This window comes from Lepisosteus oculatus, chromosome 15, assembly GCF_040954835.1.
Source record: "Lepisosteus oculatus isolate fLepOcu1 chromosome 15, fLepOcu1.hap2, whole genome shotgun sequence".
NCBI classification, from domain to species: domain Eukaryota; kingdom Metazoa; phylum Chordata; class Actinopteri; order Semionotiformes; family Lepisosteidae; genus Lepisosteus; species Lepisosteus oculatus.
The window spans coordinates 26,159,367-26,176,814 of NC_090710.1; the positions used below are offsets into that span (position 1 = coordinate 26,159,367).

The following is a 17,448-nucleotide window of genomic DNA, read 5'->3' on the forward strand; positions in this document are numbered from 1 at the left end:
ATTTTCTAAAGTTGCAGTAAACTAATTGTCATACTCTAAAATACTAGACGGCATTGCTCCTTTAAGGTTTTATAGTGGAAAAGTACCTGTGAAACCCTATAGACCTTTTGACTGTTCTCACCCGATTTTATGACCACGTAATTGCCAATAGGGAGAAACTACAGCAGTGTGCATGTGGACAGTTCAGTACACTAGTTTCAGTGTTGCAAAACTAAAATATGGTTAGGAAAATTATGTCCATTGTCGAACTAAAGGAATGGTCTGTTCATACAGTATATGTTGTTACGTCTTTATCAGGCTCTTGATAAACCCGCTTTGAATAGCTTTCCAATATGCCGTTATTGTGTGTAACAAAAGCCAGGGAGAGAGAGATCTGTGTGGCTGGCGGCAGTATTGACATAGGTAAATGTTTACAGGGAGGATTCCACCTGGACTGCTCCGCAGCTGAAAATGAGTAACCTGACTTTCAGATAGGAAGCCTGGAGAAGAACAGCCTGTCATGCGACAAGAGGAGGCCAGCGTCTGTATTTTTACCGATTTTTTTTTTTAGAAATATGAATGGATTGGGGCTTAAATACCTATAGGAGATTATGGAAAAAGAGGAGACAAGCAACAACCAAATCCACTTGAAGCCTGTGGACACAGGATGCTATGTCAAAATCTCCCTGGAAGAAGTGAAGAGCTACTACTGGTTTACTCAGTCCTGTCAGTGGCTGCACAGTGAGTCTGCAAAATATTCCGTTCACTCGTTCTGTGTTTTGTGCTTTTGTTGGCAACGGACAGCTTGTCTGTGTTCTTGGGAAAACAAATCTGTTTCAGTTTTAGTCAAGGCAGGAGTCCCGTACAAAGACCTTTTCGTTGTATCATACCTGTTTATCCAGTGGGATTTGTATTTTGCTGGGAGCATTAATTATTCTGATTTTAAAGCTGATCAAAGTTCGTCTATTCTTATCTGTGTTTTTAATGCCAAAGAATATATGATACTCTTAGATGATAACCTAGTTACTGTAAATCGTCATTACATGTCTAACTCGGGAGTCAATCTGTTGTAAATCAATATTAAACGCAATAATATTTTTTTTAAGTGGCCAAGGGATTCTGAGGATTTGCATATTCGAGCACAATTTCTGTCTTTGAGATTAGGTTTATACTTTGATGTCTGGTCTATTAAAGAAAATATTTTATTGAAATCCCTTCCCTTTTACTGAACCTCAAAATTGATTTTTTTTAAAATACTTGACTGTTAATGTATTTTGAAAAGTGTTCACATACCATCCCTCTAGTATAACAAAATATAGCTTTTAGGATTTCTAATAAAAATTCTTCTGCTCATGGTGTAGTCTTAATTTAGCCCAATAGATCCCCTGTAAACCTTTTTATATCATTAGTAAAGGCTTCTGTAAATTATTGTGAAATCTTTGAAAGTTTGCTTTTTACCATCTGAAGAGTTTGTTGTTTGCCATATTAAAGGTGTCAGCGTTTTATTTTTACTGTTCAATTAGAAAACATTCGTCTAGTGCAGTTAATTCACTGTCAGTATATATACGGTTTAACAATCTTAGAATAGCAGCAACAGGGAAGCTGCTGTAACTTCAGACAGTTGTATATTGTGCTACAATTTTTCTGTATTTAAGATTATCAAACTCATCACTTGTGACTGAAAGTTTGAAATCCAGAACTATGATTTTGTTCATTTGTGTAGCATACAAGAGTATTTGTGCTTTGAAACTTTTGTCATACAAATGATTCTGTGTGTAACATCTCTGCCACCCTCGTGATGAATTGTGATGTTCTGTAGTACTGTAGGTGACTCCAGCTAGATTTCTTACAGAGATTGATGTGTTAATGTTTCAAGGGGTGGTGTGAATTCTGGTAATATGTTCCATACTTTTCAAATCAATGACTGTGTTAACTTCCTAATTAAAAGGACTCCATAGAGTAATTTAAGAAATGAATAGATAGAATTGTTACTCATTAACAATCCATTAAGAATCCATCACTGGAAACCAAAAGATTGAGATGGGCCTACTTGCCTCCTACTGATCTTGTTTTTTTCTGTTTGTACTGCAATTAAAAGAGAAAACAAGTAGTTAGCAGACCGAAACCTAACTCAGATCTGTAGTACCGCTTTAAGAAAAGCTGCACTACTTTAATAATGCTGACCTTTAGCCTGCATACTGAGTGGAGAACAGGGTGACTTTGAATTTTTGTTTCCAAATTTTCATTTTTACCATGACTTGGCTCCATTCAAATCTTGAACAGGTGAAATAGTAATCTGTCTTTGTCTTGTTTAATGTTTTTATATAACAAAAGGAGAAAAAAAATTCCCTTTTCAGAAACTTAAGCTCTTATTATATCAAATATTATAAAAATAAAACATGACAATGGAGGTCTTGATGTTGTATATTAAAACAATATTTTGAAATGGATTAGAAACCCAGTTGTGGACACTTCACTTCATGAACGTAATCTGTCCCACCAAATCTTAGAGTATGTCTTCTATGCCAGACTCATTCTTTCTCTTGTGGTCTGCCTGCACAGCACTGACTACTCTTTTCCTATTTTCCTGGTGTATTACTGATCTGAACAATTTCCCTAACTATCAGGATGACCTGTACTTGTTTCATGTCCATTTCTGTTACATATCAGGGAGTAGCACGCGTTTTGTCAGTAACATTGTGAATAAGTTGTGTGCTTGTGGTTTGCTTGTAAAACTCCTCCCGCTGAGAAAACAATGGTTAAGGGATGGTCCCATTTTTTATTACAAACTGTGGCAGTTTCTTTGTTCCCAGAGACCTGTAGATCCTGATATCATCATCCTACTGAACCTGCCATATAAGCACTTAATGGTCTCGGTTAATCTCTGTCCTTCTGACTTTTTTATCATAACAATATTGTGCTTGAGAGTCTCTTCCTGTTCCCGGAAAGTTAAAATGTCCATTCGTTTCCCTTGTCCTACCTACATTGTTCCCCAGGACTCCAAGATGTTAAGCTTCATTCTCCAGCTTGATGAGTTCCATTCATTTCACTTGTCTTGAAAATGATAGAGGCTAATAAAATGTCAACAGACCTCCTTTTTCAACGTATGTTAAGTCTAAGCAAAGACCGCCCAACCCAAGCAGCTCCATCCTGTAGCACTAATAGGATCGTTTCTAGTTCATCCACGGATAATTTTCATTTTATAATAAACAATAATATTTAAAGTACACTCACATTTTCCCCTTGAACACTTTCCTCTTTTACCCATGAACCACTTAGAGTATATTAATACTCCCTTGGACGTGTTTACCATGTGCACTCACAAGATTAATGAGCACTTAAGCTAAATACTCTTATAAATATTATTAGTATTTCAACTGCATAAACAAGTATCCCATTATCTAACAGCATTGTTCAATGGAGCAAAACACAGGATAAAACGGGACTGCTGATCTTTATGCTGTGCTGTAGTGTGCAGATGTGTGTTTAAAGTCCATGATTTTAGGCAGCAACTGTTGGCATAATGTATATTAGTGAGCAAACTTGCTACCCGTCTTTGTTTTCATTGTCTGAAATCCTTATATCAAAGCCTTGTCCTTATGAATCAATGTAGCGATACAGGTACAGCATTAGGGCATCAGCTTGAGAAGAAATGTGTTTAAAAAGTGAGAAGTTATTATGAGCTGCACTTTATAGAAGTCACACCAGCTGAGGAATGATCTCATGGGTGACAAAAGTTGTATGAAACCCTGGATCCCTGTAGACTCCCATGCATCTGTTTTTCACAACTGAAATATGTGTTTTATACAGATTATCTGTATAGGCATGTACTTGCTCACCAAGGATGCCTTTTGGGGTCATCATTTAGTGTTGTGTTGTTTGTTTTTCCTAGATGAATGTGGATTTGAAAATCAGCAGAATTTCTGTTTGGGATGTTTCTTTGAGACTCTTCTCCATTACTATGATAAAGTAAATGATATGTGAGTGAAGCAGATGGAGACAGGCTGGTACCTCTATTGTCAGGTATTGATTGGAGCTATATCTGAGTAATCAGGTAGCAGGTTTAATTGCATATAATGTAAAATGAGCAAATTGCTGCATAATCTTTCTCTCATTAAAATTACCATGCAATATTTTAGACATTAAGGGAGAAGTTATCTCACAAAGGAGTTGTTTTATTAAATAGGTATTTGTCCTCTATCTTTGCAGGGCTGCATTAGCATGAAACCTTAACATATTTTTGTTGTTCACTGGATTATAGTTTTTGCTGACTGTGTCAGAGCAGAACCAGCAGCTTCAAAGGCCTGAGAAGAGTGGTTGCTTTGTTAATCCTAATGGAATCAAATAAATGCAAATATACAGTAAATTGGGATGAGTGAAACCTCCCCTTTTAGACTGTAGCTTTGAACCTATAGCCTTGCACATCCTGTGCAGAGCCCAGGTACACAGTGAGAAAAAGAGTGAAGATCTGCTATCTGCTGTAGGTGACCTTGTAGAAGTTTTTCACAAAAGAGAGAAGGAATCCCCTTGCCTCTGTTATAAATATCTGACTAGCTGCAATGTGCAGAAAATGCCGTGGACCTGGAAAAGGTTTGAATGGATTATGTCTGCACTGTGCAATCAGTATCATTTGGTAGTCTAAGCAGATGTGGTTTGTATATTGTTCTGTACTGTTTATTCTGGGGATAAATTAACTGATATTGCATTTTATGTTTTTTAGCTGTAAGTAATTTAATATTCAGTTGTTTGTCATTGGGTGGAATTTCCATCCACCTAGGGCCTTTTTGATTTAGATATTGACTTGGCTTAAGCTTACTGGGGGGAAGTATATTTCCTTAGAACAAAGGGAATAAAAAGGGCATAATCCTCAACTGAGGATACATTTAAAAAGGGTTTGTAAAGGGAGAGGTGTTGACTGTGGTTTAATCCATTGGATTGAAGCAGCTGTTCATAATGTTCCTCTCGATTGTATCTATTTTGTTCATCTTTGCCATTTCTCTTCAGGCTATTATTTGTCATGTCAGCAAGCCATTTGTAACAGAAATAGCTTCTGAAGACTCAAAAGTGAAAGAGGAAGCGTGGTGCATGAGATACAGATCAATACGGTAAAGTGCTGTGGTGGCAATGTGTGAACCACAACATCACCTACCTTAACAATCCCTTTCGTCTGGATCTGAAGAGTCTTTGTGAGGGTGATTTCTAATAGCTTAGCTTAACACAATGGGACATAAAACATAAACATAAAACATAAAAGTTCAGAACGGAAAATGAAGACCAACTTCCGTGGCTCATCAAAACGTACAGTACTTGAATAGTGTAACCAAAGGAAATCCCAAAACATTGTTTTCAAATGATTCTTTGAGGATCCCTGGGTAATGATAATAGTCAAGAGCCAACAGAAACTCTCTTTTTATCTATAAGGTACTATCCTTAACACATACAATAATGCAAATGGCTTGCTTTTAAGGCATTAGAAAGTATCTTGTTCTTTCTTTTTAAACTGCATTATATTACCATGCCTCACAACAACGTCTTAAGAACAAGGAATGGATTCGATTTGTCCAATTATGGTAATAATAAGTTCAGTTAAGTAATCAAGGTTGCATGTTTAAAGAAACCCAGAAGCCTTCAGGCCCTCCAGGACTGGAGTTGTGCCCCCTGGCCTCCTGGTTTAGACCATCCTTATCATTATGGTTGTCAGTATGTGGCACAGATGCACAGACAAATACACAAATTGTTGTGTACAAAAGAAACAATTGATAAGGAGGTCCCACTGTGATGGTGTGGGCAAGAGTGTCTACTTGCTACAGAACCCAACTTGTAAGTGTATGTTGACAACCTGACACTATACCGATCAAGTCCTGGGACTTCACTTGCTGCCTTTTCTTCCAAACACACTTCTTCTTGCTGCTTATGTAACAATAACATTTTTGAGCGGAGAATGTGAAAGCTATGCAGTTGATGTCGGACCTAACAAACCTGAGCTCCACTGAACGATTGTGTGGGAACGCCATGTGGCGTCTGGGCTCAGAGACCAGAGAACGGGTGCATGCTTGTTCAGGCCCAGTGAGGGAGAGTGGGGACAGAACCCCACAAGAAAGCAACTGCAAAGTGGTGCAAAGCATGAGTCACAGATGTACAGCTCCAATTGTTAGCCAATCTACTGTATGTTGGCCACACACAGTACTATCCTGCTGCTTTGTTGACATCCTGTTGGTGACAGATGTCGACAGAATGAATTTACCTATGGCACATCTGCTCCATAAAAGTTCAGTGCCCCCCCCAAAGAAACTAGGAATTTTCTTGATCATACCTAAGAATTTGTTGCAGTCAAAGTGCCAGGCTTCTTTAATGTTCAGTAACGTTTCACAATGCAGCATGGAAATAACAATGAGAAAGTATGACATACCAACAGAATGTCATTTGTGTCATTCAGTAGTTGAAAGGTGTAACTGGGGCAGTGATGATTAACAGCATGTTAGCACTGGACCTGAAACCATGGGATATAAGGATGATAGGAAATGCTATGTAGTTCTCCTGTTTTAATTGCTCGGTTTGGGAGTTAAGAGTAGCAAATGCATAACATGCAGCTGTAACCTGTTTTAATTTTATGTGGCATCAAATATGCAAATGTCATGTGTTACTCCTTTTGATCAGTATGTAAAAAGCCTTTAACCCTGACTGATCTGTTCAACTTTCTTTGTTTTTACAGTGTTTCATATATTGCTGATATCCATAACACTCTTTATGCTTCTTAGAATACTATGAAGTTTTAAAAATATAGTTAAGTTCCATAAAATAGTTTGCAAAGGATCACGTAAAGGTTAATTCCATGCTGAAAAGAAAAACAATGTTTCGGCTGTGGAGCCTTCTTCTGGTCTGACCCACATAAAATAGTTTGTATTGTACATACCCCTTTTCTGGACATCCGTAGTCTTAATAAATACAGCTGTAATTCCAATTAAATGGATTTTACTACATGGTGGTACTACTACATGGTGGGTGGGAGCTGGGGTAATTTTGATTATCAGGCCCATACTATACCGTTTATTGTGATATTTTTATGAGAATTCTATTTTAAACAAAACCCAAATAAAGAAGGAATGTTTTGAGATAAAAGCTACAGTTTGTCAATGTGGCATGTGATGGCATTTCTTTTTTAAAATGGCTGAAGTTGTGCTGTCCTTCCTCTTGCAGGCCAAGGGCCAGTCCATGTGAGAGTGAACAGTCCTGTCAGGCTCATTTGCCTTTCTTAGTTTCGGTAAACCAGTCTGGGGGTTTCAATTTAGCCTCCCACAGCACAATTCTGCTCACAAAAAGACCTTCCAGTTTGTCCAATGACCATATTCCAACACACACAAACATTCTCATGTCTCCATTTTTCAGCAGAACAGTCAGGATTTACTACCGTGGTGCATAGCAGAAGCACTAGAGCACATCAGGGTCTTTTTATTTTAACTCTTACTTACCTGTATGAGCAAAGTTATTACCTTATGATGCCACTTAAATAACCACACCTCTCCTCTTTTTTTTGGATAGGTATCTTACAAAACATACATGTATATTATTAGATAAATTGTGTTTTTTGAAAATCTGAGTTGTTCTGAACACGTCATTCAGTAACTCAATCGAAAATTGAAACAAATAACTGCACATTCAAAAGGGCAAAGTCTTGTGTACATTCTTTCTACTTTTGTGCACTGTTTTCTTGAATTGAATCACTAAATTAGCAAATTAGTAAGGGTGTTTGCCTCTGTTATTTGAATTATGCAATACTGAACAAAAAAGAACAAAAATACCACATACATTTTAGTGCCATTTATTTAGAGTAGCCTACCCAGTCAAAGGTGACTGGTAATGGTATTGTACAACCTAAAGTTAAGGTAAAGCAAGCGCTAAAATGCTGATTGTACTTCAATGACTCAGAATTTAAAAGCTATAACAAAGAGCTCTGGGGCAAGGTTGCTTATCTGTATCTGTAAAGTCTATAACTGCATTTTCACTCCACCACAGTTGTAGCCAGGCTATGCTTACAGGAAGGTTGGGATGTTTGTTTTGGTTAAGAAGGTAGCCTGAAGATAACGAGACAAATACCCTCAACAGGTCAAGTTCCACTGCAGTAGAATACAGGACATTCTGTCTACTCTTTTTAATGTGATGAAAAATTCTGTTACCTAAAGAGATTATGCAGGGCCCCAGATAAAAGACTAAAGCAGAGGAAGCTCGTTCCCCATTTTAATATAATTGGAACTATATAATTAAATTCAGCTGAGTTTCAGATTTGAATAGTTTATGAAAATGTCGTCTGATAGTAATCGGTTGAGTTGGCCTTCCCAGAGAGGCACACCCTTTAGAGTTTGGATGAAGTTATTTGGAGACTGTCGCCAGAAGGGAGCTTTGCAGAGCAGAGCCGAGCCGAGCCATGCAGGTGTCCAGACCTCCCTTGGATGTGTGTAGATTAAGATGGACTTCTAAAGAGATTATGTAAAAACTGTGGTAGTGCACCAGTCCCTACAGGTATGGGAATCTTTTCTGAATCTCAGGGTTCTAAGGTAGGGGCTAAAGAGTTTGTAACTCTCTAACTATGCTACAGTGGATACTGTATGTGGCTAGCTGCACTCTTACAGATTGTTATACCTGTAAACTTTCTCTCCCTTCTCTCCAGTCATTGGAGAGAAGTCACTGTCCAGTGCTTGAGTTTCTCTTCTCTCAGCAAGAGTCATGATATGGATTTGAAGGTGGACAGGTTTTGTACTGTGCATTCATGGAATTTCACCTTTAAATCAAGAAAAATCGGGTCTCTCATTGTTCTGCTATTCTACTTCTTGTTGGTTAGGTAAGAACAGAACTTCGAAAGAGGAAAAGAAATGCTTCAAATTTCCATTTGCTTTTTAATTGAAAAAGACTTATGCATATGTAATTCATGGCTTAAATAATAGCCAACATCTCTAAAAATGTTCTGAGTAGTTGCTTCAGAAGAAAAGAAACAATAGTTTTGAAGATTATTAACCACCTTTTGAACACTTAAAATTGTTTAATTGTTTAAACACTGGGTGTAGAGGCTATTCCTAGCAGTACCTACTGTATTTGGGTTAACAAAAACACAGGGTTTTAGAGGCATGGAGAAAACGCACTCTGGGGGGCAGCAGTATTGTGCAGAGTGAGTCTGACCAGAAGAAGTAAGAGCACTAGGGAGCAGCTTGGCTCTTTGTATACTGCACATTCGCCAATATGTCACTTAACCACTGTGACTTATATTTACTTTTCAGATGTCAGTCAAGTACTTTCTGCACAGGTGCTTACAGGATGTCATCTGGTGCTGTGAAGCAATCTGGGTTTTGGGACCAGAGAATTGTTTTAATCTCACACTAAGCACCTTTACCACATTCTGTTTCAGTTTACAGACGGAAGCTGTTCTTGGATTGCATGCTCGGCTTTATGTTCACCCAATGTTGGCTGACATCTGTGAAGGGGGTGTCATTATGGCAACTCCTTGGGGTTTTTTGTTTTCAGGTCAGCCAATCTGTTTTCAGTGCTTTGGGTTTATTCCAAAGATTTTGGTTGTGCAGTGAAGAGACTATTTTTTTTTCCCGTTTCCAGTAGTCTTGGCGTTTGACTTCGTGTAACTGCAGTTGCTCCAATACTAATGTGTAGATTCACCCACCCAGCAGATCTGTCATTTTGAAAAATGGTATCCAGTTTGGAAAATGTGAGAAACTGTTTTAAGACTTTTATATTACAATACTTTTTTTTCCTTTCATACTTTTAGGTTCTGATTTTCTGAGTTAATCAGTGAACCTGAGGTTTCCTGTCAGGTGGCAGTCCCCGTCTTTCAGTATTGGGTTATAGATCTTGAAAGCATCACAGTTTGATTTAGAAGATATTTGCTGCATCCAGACTATGTTCGTGTCTGATACATTCTTGTTTAAAAGGGATCTGCTCCCGTTTTTAGGAAATGATTGCTTTTCCATTTTAATTTTGTGTTTTTTTGTGAACTCACCCCTCGGAGAGAAGAGCATCTGTACGTCTGTATGTGTGAGGTCTTCCGATTGATAATTGTTTTATTTGCTATACTCCACCGAAATAACACTCCCCAACTGGGTGAAATTAGACCTGAAATAAGAAGCTTGGGTAGAGTTAGATATTAAAGATGTTTTGTGATTTTTAAAAAGTTACTTTGCTAGGAGATTTTTATCTTTCTGGGGATATTTGGTCTTCACATTGATAGTACTGTACTAGCAATACACTGTATACACACATAGCATACCAGAGAGGCTAGGGTTAAACACTCACAGCAATGAATCCACCAAGCTTCCTGTTACAGAAGGCAACTGTTAATATTCCTTTATAAACATTAACTTCCATGTTTGGCACAGCAAATAATTCAGCACCAATTAAGTTCTAGCATGTAAGGTATATCGTGGAATAGAATAAAATTTCTGTTGACTCTGAAGAGCAGTGGAGCATTTTAGAGTTTGGTCAGTGACAGTCCAGAGTCTTAAATTATTAATGCTTTGGTAGTAGAAACCTCTGAAGGCAGGCTTAGATTGCTGTCTCTTCTAACATGTCTTTATCATGGTGACAGTCTCCGAGGTCATGTTAGCTTTATCCCCCTTCCTCAGATCCCACTGTCACAGAATACCTTTTATAACTGGTTATAATTTCCTTTCATCTCATGAACCATATTCTGCCTGTAACAGTGCCACACAGTTGTTGCAACACGCTAATAAAGCATTCTATAAACTGCAGAAATTCGAAGAGATGCTATTTTTTATGCAGATTTAACTGATTTATACACTGTATTACATTTTTGGAATGCTGCTGCATTTTTTTATCTTCATGGTCTAAATAAATTAAAAATGGCAGGACAGATTAAAAGGTGGGTATGAATTACATGGGTGTAGAGCCATGGGAGTTACACATTAAATGAAATGCCAAATTCGGAAATAACCTTTTGTTCTGCACTGTGTTGAAGCCTAAGGAGCTTATTGGCCTTCAAAAACTTAAAAGCATTCCGGTTACACCTTCAAATAACGCTTTAAAAAGTCCTGTTTTAGGGATGGGTTGATGGTTATTCTGTGAATGAAAACTCCAATAAACTCCAGTGCTGTGATTTCCTAAAACCTTGAAAGAAGGGAAAATTGGAAACTGGGTGTCTTTAACCAATAGATGACTCAAACACTTTTCTGACATGTGCAAATTTAAGGCAGCTAGAACTTTGGAGATTATATAAACTAAAAAAGAGCTAGTATCTTTTTAACCATTTGAACCAGAATTATAACATCCATCCTTTATAGCAAGAGTATTTTAAAACCAAATCCACTGACAAAAAGAAACTGCAGTTGTACAGTAAGCTTTTCTACTATTCATCCCTACAAAAGCTCATTCCAGTGATCAATGGGATACCCAGGCACGATCAGATAAAATCACTGCCGTATTTTTTTTTTGTAAACCAGGTAATCTATCCAAGAATTCCGCAGAATAATCTCGCAGGGAGCTGCCTCAAATCCGCAGGTGACCTTTAAATGTGAAGGTTTGCTTATTGGACAAAATGCTTGTTTTCATTTTGTTGCCATAGCCATGGTTAAAAAGAAAACAAAGGCCTGTGTGTAAAAGGGCAGTTCCCTCGACTCACGGTTGGATTAATGAAAAGATGACTTCTTTTCCTGAACACCTGGATAAAGCCATTTGTGTCCACACCCCTTTTGCGTATAACTTAGCCCAAGGGATGTGGATCAAAATCCTTTTAAAAGGGCCAGTTGTTCAATGCATTTCCTCGGTGTTCCCTCTGGTGATCCACTGACATACAATATACAGTAGTTTAATGAACTGAAAAAGCGCACAGTTCACTTTGTTGAGATATCAAACATCCAACATTTTTTTTCTTGCTCTGTAGACTGAAACCAGAGACAGTGAGGCCCAGCAAAGCATTCTCGTTGTACTGTATTTTCAACACCGTGATCCTTAGATGCGTGTTCATGCATTGTGGCCACACCAACATGCTACAGTGACTCTTGGTATTCCTTTACGAAAGCCCTGTCTTCCATTAAAATCGAGGCAGCTGCGGCCCCACTGCCAGTTTATATGTGGCCACTGCAAGAGGGAGATTTTCTGTAGATTAAAAAAAAAAGACGATTAAAAGTCATAGGTACTGTTCAATTAGAGCCAGCCCTGGAGTAGACAGCTGCCAGCAGAACAATATCCCTGGAGGGGGGAGGCAGCGTCACCTGATAGGTCGCCTATTCTTAAACAAAGGGCTCCCACAGGGAGATCTCCAACACACGACACATTAAGGACCGCATTCAATGTCCTTTCTTTCTGTATGCTTGTGAACGTTCCACACATCCAATTAATTTGTATAGTGCAGATCTGTATTCACGTTGGGAGAACCTGTCTGGTGTGTGGAGAAATCAGAGAAAGAATTCCACTTCACATTTTTGGGGGGAGAGAGCTGCCGATCTAGAGGCAGACTTGAAGGGTCTTACCTACATTTCAGCAGTTTGACTTGTAACCTGAAGAATGGGAGTTTGGCTGTGTTGGAAGATGAGGGTTTTGATTTCTTTGTGCAGTGAAGGCAGAAATATATCACAGTGACAGAACAGAGCAGTTTGTCTTTATTCTTTTTCAAGAGCTCTTTTTTTCCCCGCCAGGATGACATTAAATTTAATATCCTTGCTTTGTAAGGACATTACCAAGATGTGGTTGGAGCTGAAGAGAAAGACAGGTGTGTGTCCTTTTCATTACTTGCTATGATTTGATCTAGATTTTGCTGTCATTTATCATTGTGATCGAGCTGTTTTGACAAAGTTACTGTTGCTGAAGGTGTCAATTTATATGTTTTGGAAAGAGGGCAGTTTTAAATGCATGAGACAAAACTGTGTGGAAGTCAGGGTTTGATTTCTTCTCGGTAGCAGAAACAGCTATGGCCTGCTTTTTATAAAGTGGTTTATGTCTTCAGTCAAAACAGTGTTAACCATGCCTTATGTATATAGATAATATGATATGATTGATGAAAAACATGTATGCTGCTTTGTTTTAGTCGATAAAAAGAAATGTAATTGAGATTTGAAATATACCATGGTTTACAGTACCTGTACACATAAAATAAGTATTTCCTTTCATAATTAGAGAAATTAGATAAACAGTTAACGTCATATTTCTTAAATGAAGCCAGCATAAGGGTATTGACAAAGAATATCAATCTGTAAACACAGGTATTTTACAGAGGCTACAAAGTGCTCCTTTGAATTGGCAGATTTTCAGGTAGCAGTATAAAGAAACTCAAACAATTTTTCCTGCCTAAACAATAACTTTCTTCCTGTGGTTCCATCAGAGGTAACACCTATATGTACTTACTGTACATACATCAGAAGTCATTTTCATTAAGAAGATATGGGCATTTAGTATTTCCTTGTGGTACCATATGCTGTGTGTTTGCTTTCTTCCATCGAACTGGTTTCCATAATATTGCCCTTTGCCTGTAGAAATGTATTCTAACATTCTATTATAAGGTCAGGTAGGATTATTTCTGAAAGGTTTCTGGTTTCACATTTGTCTTTTAGGAGCTTCCCCTGTACAGTTTGTCATGAAATGCTACATTGTTTTTCTGTTCCTGTTTTTAAAGCATGTTCATTAGACCTCTTCAGTGCTTTGTATGTCCTACAATGTTTATGCTGTTTTTGATTTCCTTTTCAAATTTAAGAATAATGCAAAAAAGGTGCATTCAAATACAGTAAAAAAGATATACCTTATGTAGACATAATCCAAAGTGGTCATTTCTTTTAACATTGAAAATATCTGTTAAAAGTTTCTGATTGGCTTTCTTGGACTCTGTAGTCTGTAAAACTAGACTTTTATATTGTAAGCTAAAATGTGGTGCACACTGTTATTTAGCAGTGTAGGCTGTACTGTCCTGCACTTCAAATCATGCACAATTTTCAATTGTCCTAAACCAGGTGGTATATTAACAGTTTAAGACGGAAAGCTCTCTTAATCTCTAAGCATCCTCTCAGTTCCAGCTTTATACCAGATACAATATAATTTCATGTTTTAATGTTCGATTAAAAAAATGTTTAAACACTTAAAACACTTCTTAAGAGCTGTTTTTATTCAATTGTTTAGCATGAGAGATATTACGAACCAGATCACTAGGATAACACAGAATAGGAAATATAATATAAATATATTGCGATACACAGAATGTAAAGTGAGATTTAAATGGAATAACAGGGATCAGCCATGCAGTCAGTACATTGCTGATTTGAGAGTCAGAAACACAGAGTTATTGATTTGGTTAGTGATTTTCATTCTTAAAGGGGAGTTTTAAGTGAATTCACTGTGCTTAAAGGATTGAGAAAGTATGTGCAGAGCCCAGGTGGAAATAACTTGATTTGCTCCAGGGAAGCATAGCTCTGCAGCTTTCACTACTGAACAGCAAATGTAGGAAGTTTCAAATGGCAATTGCAAATCTTTGACTATGATGGATCATTTCCTTACAACATCAAATAAACAGTTATATGGTATTTCAAGCTTCACATTATAGACGCTAATCAGCGTTGGTGGATGAGAGTATTCCCTGTGGCAGTGCTCACATCACAGATGGTGCCACGGTGAAACCTTGTGGTAATATCTGTTCGTATCCTGCCGACTCAATGCAGTGCTGTGGCACTGGCAACGTCAGTCACTGCTGCGCAAGTTCCATCTCAGTTCTCCTTACTCCTGCTGCCTCTGTGTGTTGCCATTCCTCTCCGTTTTTTTACCCAAATGACGGAGGGACAAGGATAAACGCTCTAGCAGTATGGATTATTATGATTAAAACAATGGAGAAAGCAGCAAGCTGCTTTATCAAACAGTTAAGCCCTGCCATAGCCCTGAAACTCTAACCATTACTATAACTTATTTGTTTTATTAATTTAACTTTAATCCCAACACAAAATCTAACTGTAATCCAAATGTTAGTCTTAGCCTGAACTGTAACTATAACCCTATATACTATAACCCTCACTCCTTCATTTCCTACAGAATTGATCTGTTTTAAGATTTTTTTATTAAGTACGTTTATCAGCTATCTAAATGTATAGATTATGAGGTCCTTACATTTATTTCTTTTAACTTATCTTGTTTTAGGCACTCCTTAAGCAATTGCTGTTTAATAAAGACCGTTCAAGCAATTTTATTTCATAATAAACACCTGGAATAAAGAGTGCAGAATGTTTGCTTTTGTGTTTTGTTTTATGACAAAAATTGTAACCCTCTTTCTTTTCAGTATACCGTACATCTTGCAGACTACGTTGTTTCAGAAACACTGCAAAATCTGAGTGAACAAAATACAGTATATTGATTAGAGACTTTGTACAAGCATACACTATTACTGCAAATGGCATCTGCATTACAAGTTCTGAAGTTCACGCATGTGGAGACAGGCAGAATTGTGAAAAGGATCTTAAATTGCCAGTCAGAGTTCAGCTCTGGACTTGTGGTTACTTGACAAAAATGTACTTTTGAAGAAATGGTATCGCAGTGTGCAAACAGAAAAGTATCAGAAGAACACAGAGTAGTTCTCACACCTACAGTCCATATGATGCACAAGTAATTGAGACTTTTCCCATAGGTTGTGTGGTTTTGTTACTATATGTCTGTTGCAGTACTTTGTGGCACAAAGTGTTTTTTTTTTCCTTTTTTGTAGTGTTATATACTATTGTGAGGTTGAGCTGGTACTAATTATTGGTGATTGGTAGTGGAAAATTATTACAGTACAGTATTTACAAGCTTCTATACAATTGGATAAGTTGATGTATTCTTTTTAGAAATGACAAAAGCAGTAAACAATGTTCAGGATTCTGGCAGCTGTCTCATGCAATTAACTTTCCCTTTGTATATCATAATGCTTGTCATGGAATAAAGTCTCAGGCAAAATTGGGTGTACATTAAATATTAAATATAAGTGCATTTGTCACATGTAGTTTTCTCAACTATGTAAGATAAAAGGCTAAGCTGTTTGTCCTTCCCATCTTTTGAACAAATGTTCTGAATTTGAATGGGCTTCCTGCATGGCTCACTTCACAACAACATACTGTAAGCATCTGTCCTTGAAGAATAATGTTTTTTTGGGGGGGTAGGATGAAATGATGTACAATAGTGCAGTGCTCATCTAAACTGCATTGTGTGGATCCAAACGGATTTCAAAATTAGTGGCAGTGGAGCCTGAGCCACATATGGAGAAAGTAACAGGACTTTTAAATCTTTGTTAAATCCCCAACTTTCATCTGCTCAGTAGTTGGATTTCTCTGGATTTAAGGGCTTAAATAACAGAACGTGTTCTTTGGATTTACAGTTCCGTAGATCTGAACCTAATGAAATAATTAATTTGAGTGTAGATGATGTTCTTGTTTGTTAGCGTCTTTAATTTTGGGCTGTTAGGGATTCTGAAACACTCAAGACTTTTGAAAAAGGTCTTACTGGGAGCCCTTGGAACATTTGAGTTACAATGATAATCTGTCAGATGACCTCCTATGTTTTGTGCCATTTCTGTATTCTACCATAACGTTGGTGAAATGGTTCTTTCCATTTTTTTTTCTAATACATTTTCTAGTGGATTGTGAAATATTGTGAAATTTAGAGGAGTTCTGAGTGCTGAGTGGCACATTGACGTGGCAGTTAGCACTGCTGCCTTGTAGCTCCAGGATTCAGGGTTCAGTCCTGACGTTGGACCACTATATTCTCAAGGTTTTATTTTTTTTCCTTCTCAAGTGTCTTGAGTGCGCTGGAGTTCTTTAGGAAGTTGGAATATATTTTTTCCAAAGGAATATATTCCCGGGGCCTGAAGAAGTTTGTATTCCAGCTATGGTGTAGAGTTGTTTTCTAGCCTAATTAAGTGGTGCTTACTTGGTAGATGACCTTGGACTACATGCCAAGTAGAATCCCAGATTAGTCTTAACTAGTGGCTTATTGTGAGACTATGAGGCCAATTTGCTATTGACATGTGCCTTGGATGCACACGCTACTGTGAAAATGGCACTTTCATTAATTTTCATTTTTCTGAAATAAAACATCGTTTTCTTTTATTTTTAAAAGTTGGAAGACCTAACTCCTATCTAAAATGCATATCTAGCTGTAGATTGGGTTATAAATGTAATTGCTCTGTTAAAATGTCTGTTTTACACCTCTTACTGCTTAAAACAATACTTGATGTCCTGTAACAGTTCTTTAGATATTTTGGTAATAAAAGCCTGGATTTCATGATGTAACCATTCAGCATCAAGTTTTTATCAGCATTTTATTAATTGTTGCATTACCTTATGGATTTTATATGTTTTTCTATTCTGTATGATTAAAAATCCTATATATTCTATTTTATGTGCAAATTATTCATGGTGAATAATTGTAGTCATGCAATATACCGAGGTGCCTATCAAGGTCAGTGAAATTATACAGTATATATCCCAGTGAGGAATAATTCAAAGACTGTAC

General features: G+C 37.4%; 1 protein-coding gene across 18 annotated transcripts in view; it reads left to right on the forward strand.

The window, feature by feature from the left end:
- The window catches only part of mcf2la (mcf.2 cell line derived transforming sequence-like a), an 84,331-nt gene that overhangs the window by 20,301 nt on the left and 46,582 nt on the right, over positions 1-17,448 (forward strand). For 2 of the 18 annotated variants that reach the window (XM_069179199.1, XM_069179201.1), the window contains exon 1: positions 12,293-12,703. The exons of 12 other annotated variants lie outside the window; for them this stretch is intronic. In XM_069179199.1, the coding sequence (XP_069035300.1) occupies positions 12,631-12,703 (73 nt within the window). In that variant the 5' untranslated portion in view covers positions 12,293-12,630. Of the gene's footprint in view, positions 1-416; positions 721-8,429; positions 8,497-12,291; positions 12,704-17,448 lie in introns of those variants that run through there. 4 more of the 18 variants (XM_015364255.2, XM_069179196.1, XM_015364263.2 and 1 more) reach the window with 4 other exon arrangements.